Source organism: Chiloscyllium plagiosum, chromosome 1 (assembly GCF_004010195.1).
Source record: "Chiloscyllium plagiosum isolate BGI_BamShark_2017 chromosome 1, ASM401019v2, whole genome shotgun sequence".
NCBI classification, from domain to species: Eukaryota; Metazoa; Chordata; class Chondrichthyes; order Orectolobiformes; family Hemiscylliidae; genus Chiloscyllium; species Chiloscyllium plagiosum.
Genome location: NC_057710.1, coordinates 1,094,976 through 1,103,346, shown reverse-complemented (window position 1 = coordinate 1,103,346; position 8,371 = coordinate 1,094,976). Strand labels below are relative to the sequence as shown.

The window sequence follows — 8,371 nt, the reverse complement described above, 5'->3', positions numbered from 1 at the left end:
AGTCTGCTCCATCATTCAACTCGTTCATGGCTCATCTGATAATCCTCAACTCCACTTTCCTGATTTAAGTCCATAACACTTAATTCTCTCACTGATTTAAAAATCTGTCTCTCTCAACTTTGAATATACTCAGTGACTGAGTTTTTACAGTGCTCTGTGGTAAAGAATCCCACAGACTCACTACAGCCTGAGAAGAAATAGCTTTGCCATCTCTGTCTTCAATTGAAATGATTTACTCTGAAAGCATGCCCTCTAGTCCTAGACTGTCCCACAGGGGAAGCAACCTTTCCACATCGATCTTGTTAACTCCCCAAGAACCTTGTACGTTTCAGGAGGATCTCCTCTCACTCTGAAAGCTGCAATGAGTACAGGCTAAGCAACCTCTCATCATAACAAAATCCCTCCTCACCTCTTATCAAGCCTAGTGCACCTTCTGTGGACTGCTTCCAATGCCAGTCTATTTTTCCTGAGATAACAGCCCCAAACTGTTCAGTGTTCCAGCTGTGGAATGACCGGTGCCTTGTACCGTTTAAGCAAGGCTTCCCAACATTTGTAGTCCATTTTCTTTAAAATAAAGACCTATATTCCACTTGCTTTTCCTATTGCTCACAGCTTTTCAAAGCTGATCACACACCATGTGACCAAGGCTCTTGTAAACAGTCCCCTTCTCAAGAATAAAATATTGAAGAAACTAAACAAACAATTAAGTTAGATATTCCAAGAATAATTAAGGAAACTTACAGGTCTCAGATGTCAGAGGTTGATTTGATTTGATTTCACTGATATGTGTGCTCAAGTATAGAAGTACAGAACTACAGTGAAAAGTCTACAATGTAGCCACACAAGGCGCCATCTTAGGTACAAGTACCGAGGTACAGAATCTGAAGAACAAGGCAGAAAGAAAGAACAATGTTAAAAGTTAAACACTGCAGTAATTATAGTAAAGCGTAAAATATACTAACTGCGAGCTTTTTGTAATTCATAGACAAGAACTTCCAAATCCCACTGTTGTGTAGCTTTCTGTAGTCTTTCTCCATTTAAATAATATTCAGCTCCTCTATTTCTCCTGCCTCATAATGTCACATTTTTCCACATTATATGCTATCTTCTAAGTCTGATGAAGGGCTTTTGACCGAAACATCGATTTTCCTTCTCCTCGGATGCTGCCTGACCTGCTGTGCTTTTCCAGCACCACTCTAATCTAAACTCTGGTTTCCAGCATCTGCAGTCCTCACTTTTGCCTATATCCTTCCATAGACTCTTCATGCCATTCTCACCACGTGCCTTCCCACCTATTACGCCATTCACTGACTTGGCTGTAATACATTCACTTCCGTCCTCCAAATCATTAATGTACATTGTAAATAATGATGGCCCAGAAGGGCTCATGCCCGAAACGTTGATTCTCCTGCTCCTTGGATGCTGCCTGACCTGCTGCGCTTTTCCAGCAAAACATTTTCAGCTCTGATCTCCAGCATCTGCAGTCCTCACTTTCTCCAACCACAGATTCCTAGTTACAGGATTCCATGAATTCTCGATCTTCTATGAGTCAGCTAATCCTCTATCAATGATAATAGGTTACTGTGAGTTTTCAAAAGGTTTGTTGGTGATATATGTAACAAAATAGAATAAAACATAAAGAACAAAGAATAATCCAGCACAGGGACAGGTCCTTTGGCCCAAGATTGTGCCAACACACAACGCCTTTCCAAACTAAAAACCTTTTGCCTCTATGTGGTCTGTAGCACTGGGGACAAAGTAAGTTTGTGGATGATTTACAGATTGGCCAGGAAGTTGGCAGTGCGGAGGAAGGTGTAGGTTACAGGAGGGTAGAAATGGATTGGTCAGAAGGGCAGATCAGTGGCAGATGGATTTAACCCTGATAACTCTGAGGTGATCCACTTTGGGAGAAGGAACAAGACAAGGGAAGACTCAATGAATGGCAGGATACCAGGAAACTCAGAGCGACAGAGTGACCTTGGGGAGCTTTTCCACACACCCCTGAAGGTGGTAGGACAGGTTAACAGGATCATTAAGAAGGCATGCGGAGTGCTTGCCTTTAAGGTATAGATGATAAGAGTAGGGAGGAGATGTTGGTGAGGCCACAGCTGGAGGACTGTCTGTGGTTCTGGTCCCCACACTAAAGGAAGGATAAGATTGTACTGGAGGGGATGCAGAGGAGATTCACCAGGATGGTGCCTGGAATGGATAAGTTCGGGGTGATTCCTTTGGAGCAGAAAAGGTTGGAGGGAGGGGCTCCTGATAGAGGTCAATAAGATTATGAGGGGCATGGACAGTGTAGATAGGAAGTAGCTGTTCCCTGTCAAGAACAAAGGGACATGATTTGAAAGTAAAAGGCAGGAGGTTTAGAGGGGATTTAAGGAAAGAGGTTTTCACCCAGAGAGTGGTAGGGATATGGAATGCAGTGTCTGTGAGGGTATCTCAGGCAAAACAAAACTCAGCTTTCAAAATGTACTTGAATGAGGACTTGGATTGTTGTCAAGTGCAGGGCTGTGGCTAGTTTGGCAAAGTGGCACTGGTGTAGCTTGACGATAGCATCACACAATCACACAATGCAGAAAAGGCTGTTTCTATTCCTATCCTGAGGCTGAGTGATGCTTGGCCTACCCGCACCCCTTTCCCTCGATCCTCTCCTGATGCTGTTCCTCATCACCCCCTCCCCTCTATCCTCTCCTGATGCTGCTTCTCATCCCCCCCTCTTCTATCCTCTCCTGATGCCGTTCCTCATCCCGCTCCTCACTCTCCTCTATTCTCTCCTGATGCTGTTTCCATACTGTAGGGAATCTAATCTACGTTTACCTTGCCTCTGGCACACTTGACTCCGACTCGAAGACGCTCCGAAATTCGGAAATCTGGCATGGAAACATGGGCTGCTTTGCAATGATAAGTTGTACCCATCACAGTAACTTCTACTGTTTTCACATGTGTATTATCCAGCAGAGGTGGAATATCTTCTCCACCCTTACACTGAATTTTCCCACATTTGACATCCCTGTAGGAGAGACACAAAGAATTATTTACTTCTTACATTCTGCCAGGTGTGGAAAGCTCAGTGCTGGTTATCTGGACACTGCCAGCTGAGGTGATTAAAACATACAAGATCCAGAAAGAAATTAGACAGCCAGAGGATACTGGAACTCGTTAAAGAGTCTGGAACATGAGGGCCTTATTCTCAGGAAAAGAGAATGATCCTTTCGAACAGGGATGAGGAGATACTTATAAACCTAAAGGGTTCGGAATCTCCTGTATTGTTGTTACTGCCCAGTACCAGCCTTTGGGATATCTGCAAAGGGCTGGAGAGGAACTTGCAATGGGAGGGGGAGGATCCAGCCATCATAGTCCCACATCCATCAAAGTTTCACCTCCACTTCCACACATGTCATTTATTGTATCCGTTGCTCCCGATACAGTCTCCTCGACGCTGGGGAGACCGGACACCTTCTCGGAACATCTCCGGGACAACCGCACCAACCAACCCCATCGCCCCGTGGCCCAACATTTCAACTCCCCCTCCCGCTCTGCCGAGGACATGGAGGTCCTGGGCCTCCTTCACCGCCGCTCCCTCACCACCCAACACCTGGAGGAAGAACGTCTCATCTTCAACCCCAGGGCATCAATGTGGACTTCACCAGTTTCCTCATTTCTCCTCCTCCCCATCTTACCCCAGTTCCAAACTTCCAGCTCAGCACTGTCCTCATGACCTGTGCTACCTGCCAATCTCCCTTCCCACCTATCCGCTCCATCCTCCTCTCCGACCTATCACCTTTACCCCCACCTATTGCACTCTTAGCTATGCTGTCACCATCCACAACCCTCCTCCTGCATTTATCTCTCCAGCCCCTGAGGTTCCCAGCCTCATTCCTGATGAAGGGCTCCAGCCTGAAACGTCGATTTTCCTGCTCTCTGGATGTGGCCTGACCTGCTGTGCTTTTCCAGCACCACTCTAATCTAGCCATCATAGCCCATCAGGGAGGTGATGGCTTCATGAGATTGTCACTGGACTGTTAAAGCAACATCAAGGTCATGTTCTGGGGACCTGGGTTTGAATCCCACCACAGCAGATGCTGGAATTTAAATTCAATTAAAAAGTAATCTGGCATTCAGAATTTAATGATGACCATTAATCCATTGTCATTTGTTGGAAAACTCCATCTGGTTCACTAACGTCCTTCACAACAGGAAATCTGTCATCCTTACCTGGTTCAGACAACAAAACTGCAGATGCTGGATTCCAAAGTAGACAAGCAGGAGGCTGAACGAACACAGCAAGCCAGGCAGAAACCAGTGCTGAAGAAGGGTTCCACCTGAAACGTTAACTTCTCCACACCCTGATGCTACCTGGCCTGCTATGTTCTTCCCATCTCCTGCTTGTCGTCCTTACTTGGTCTGGCCAAATGTGATCCCAGACCCATAGCAATATGGTTGACTCTTGACTGCCCTCTGGGTAATTAGGGATGGGCAATATCTGCTGGCCTGGACAGTGATGCCCATATCCTGTGAATAAATGAAAAAAAAACTACTTCCTGCCTGTGGGTCAACCTACAGCACATGCACTGCAGTGGATCAAAAAGAGACAGCTCTCCTCCATCATCTTAAGGGGGATGAGGGATGGGCGATAAATGCTGGTATGGCCAGCGAGCCCATGTCCCATGGCTGAATAAGAAAATTGTGAGGACAAAGAAGGACATTTTGCACTGTCAGTTTTATGACTTAGTGTCAAATTAACCAGCAGAACTTCCAAGGTCATTATTGCTGTTTTATGATCGGGGCCATGTACAAACTAGTTGAAGGCAGGTCAGTTGAGAGAGATGCTGGTGTGCCTGTGGGAGCAGTGGGTTCTGGTTGTGTACTGGGGAAACAGTCCCAATAGGACAGTGTCAATGCTGAGCTCGAGTCTGAGTCATATCGAAACGTGGGAGCTTGGTGCAGCTCTGCAAACACGGGAACGTTACTGAAGAGCAAGCGCCCATTTCTGAAGGTTGGTCACTCAGAAGTTAGCTGAGTGGGGAAGAAGGGGCCTGTTTGTGTTTGATATTATCCTGCCACCAACTTGTTGTGTAAGAATGAGTGTTTGCTCCACCACAGGGAAAGGAGCAGTTCTCAAACAGAGAGTGACCAAACCCGTGTGCCATTACAGCCAAGAGACTGCGAGGGAGCTTCTGTCTATTTTCCATTCACACTCGTGATGTGTTGCTCCTGTACTATGTGACACACCATCGAAGCTCCAATTGTTCCTAGTGACAACATGTGCAGGAAGTGTGTACTGCTGCAGTGTTTGGGTAACTGCGTTTCAAAGCTGGACGTGCATCTGAATTCACAGTGGATGCTGAGCAAGTCACTGAGAGCACATTCAGACATTAGAAAGATCAACGTTAGCGAGATCGACATTAGCGAGACAGACATTAGCGAGATCGACATTAGAAAGATAGACATTAGCGAGATCGACATTAGCGAGATCGACGTTAGAGAGATTGACGTTAGCGAGATCGACATTAGCGAGATCGACATTAACAAGATCAACATTAACAAGATCAACATTAGTAAGATCGACATTAACAAGATCGACATTAACGAGATCGACATTAGCGAGATCGACATTAGCGAGATCGACAATAGCAAGATCGACATTAACGAGATCGACATTGTCAAGATCGACATTAGCAAGATCGACATTAGCGAGATCGACATTAGTGAGATCGACATTAGCAAGATCGACATTAGCAAGATCGACATTAGCGAGATCGACATTGACAAGATCGACATTAGCGAGATCGACATTAGCGAGATCGACAATAGCAAGATAGACATTAGCGAGATCGACATTAGCGAGATCGACATTGACAAGATCGACATTAGCGAGATCGACATTGTCAAGATCGACATTAGCAAGATCGACATTAGCGAGATCGACATTAGCGAGATCGACATTGACAAGATCGACATTAGGGAGATCGACATTAGCAAGATAGACATTAGCGAGATCTACATTAACAAGATAGACATTAACAAGATAGACATTAGCGAGATCGACATTAGCGAGATCGACATTAGCAAGATCGACATTAGCGAAATCGATGTTAGCGAGATCGACATTAGCGAGATCGACATTAGCAAGATCGACATTAGCGAGATCGGCATTGACAAGATCGAAATTAGCGAGATCGACATTAGTGAGATCGACATTAGCGAGATCGACATCAGCGAGATCGACATTAGCGAGATCGACATTAACAAGATAGACATTAGCGAGATCGACATTAGCGAGATCGACATTAACAAGATCGACATTAGCGAGATCGACATTAGCGAGATCGACATTAGCAAGATAGACATTAACAAGATAGACATTAGCGAGATCCACATTAGCGAGATCGACATTAGCAAGATAGACATTAGCGAGATCGACATTAGCGAGATCGACATTAACAAGATAGACATGAGCGAGATCGACATTAGCGAGATAGACATTAACAAGATCGACATTAGAAAGATAGACATTAGCGAGATAGACATTAGCGAGATCGACATTAGCGATATCGACATTAGAAAAATCGACATTAGCGAGATCGACATTAGCGAGATCGACATTAGCGAGATCGACATTAACAAGATAGACATTAGCAAGTTCAACATTAGCGAGATCGACATTAACAAGATCGACACTAGCGAGATCGACTTTAGCGAGATCGACATTGACAAGATCGACATTAGCAAGATAGACATTAGCGAGATCGACATTATCTAGATCGACATTAACAAGATAGACATTAGCGAGATCGACATTAGCGAGATCGACATTAGCGAGATCGACATTAGCAAGATCGACATTAGCAAGTTCAACATTAGCTAGATCGACATTAGGGAGATCGACATTAACAAGATAGACATTAGCGAGATCGACATTAACAAGATCGACATTAGCGAGATCCACATTAGCGAGATCGACATTAGCAAGATAGACATTAACAAGATAGACATTAGCGAGATCCACATTAGCGAGATCGACATTAGCAAGATAGACATTAACAAGGCGAGATCGACATTAGCGAGATCAACATTAACAAGATCGACATTAGCGAGATCGACATTGACAAGATAGACATTAACAAGATCGACCTTAGCAAGATAGACATTAGCGAAATCGACATTGACAAGATCGACATTATCGAGATCGACATTAGCGAGATCGACATTAGCGAGATCGAAATTAGCAAGATAGACGATCGATGTTAGCGAGATCGACATTAGCGAGATCGACATTGACAAGATCGACATTATCGTGGTCGACATTAGCGAGATCGACATTGACAAGATCGACATTAGCGAGATCGACATTAACGAGATCAACATCAGCAAGATAGACATTAGCGAGATCGACATTAACAAGATCGACATTAGCGAGATCGACATTAGCGAGATCGACATTACCAAGTTCGACATTAGCAATTTCAACATTAGCGAGATCGACATGAGCGAGATCGACATGAACAAGATAGACATTAGCGAGATCGACATTAGCGAGATCGACATTAACAAGATCGACATTAGCAAGATTGACATTAACGAGATTGACATTAGCGAGATCGACATTAGGCGATCGACATTAGCGAGATCGACATTAACAAGATCGACATTATCGAGATCGACATTAGCGAGATCGACATTAGCGAGATCGACAATAACAAGATAGACATTAGCGAGATCGACATTAGCGAGATCGACATTAGCGAGATCGACATTACCGAGATCGACGTTAGCGAGACTGACATTAACAAGATCGACATTAGTGAGATCGACATTAGCGAGATCAACATTAGCGAGATCGACATTAGTGAGATCGACATTAGTGAGATCGACATTAGCGAGGTCGACATTAACAAGATCGACATTAGCGAGATTGACATTAGCGAGATTGACATTAACAAGATAGACATTAGTGAGATCGACATTAACAAGATTGACATTAGCGAGATCGACATTAACAAGATAGACATTAACAAGATCGACATTAGCGAGATCGACATTAGCAAGAGAGACATTCGCGAGATCGACATTAACGAGATCGACATTAGCGAGATCGACATTAACAAGATCGACATTAGCGAGATCGACATTAGCAAGATAGACATTAGCGAGATCGAAATTAACAAGGTCGACATTAACGAGATCGACATTTGCGAGATCGACATTAGCGAGATAGACATTAGCGAGATAGACATTAGCGAGATCGACATTAGCGAGATCGACATTAGCGAGATCGACATTAACAAGATAGACATTAGTGAGATAGACATTAACAAGATCGACATTAACGATATCGACATTCGCGAAATCGACATGAGCGAGATCG

At 44.3% G+C, this 8,371-nt stretch overlaps 1 protein-coding gene across 1 annotated transcript in view; it reads right to left on the bottom strand.

The window, feature by feature from the left end:
• Nucleotides 1–854: 854 nt before the first annotated feature.
• The window catches only part of LOC122546170 (disintegrin and metalloproteinase domain-containing protein 12-like), a 48,464-nt gene continuing 40,947 nt past the window's right edge, over nt 855–8,371 (bottom strand). Inside the window, exons 6-7 of the mRNA XM_043687062.1 lie at nt 2,821–3,013; nt 855–881 (exon numbers count right to left, since the gene is read on the bottom strand). Of these exons, the coding sequence (XP_043542997.1) occupies nt 855–881; nt 2,821–3,013 (220 nt within the window). The remainder of the gene's footprint in view (nt 882–2,820; nt 3,014–8,371) is intronic.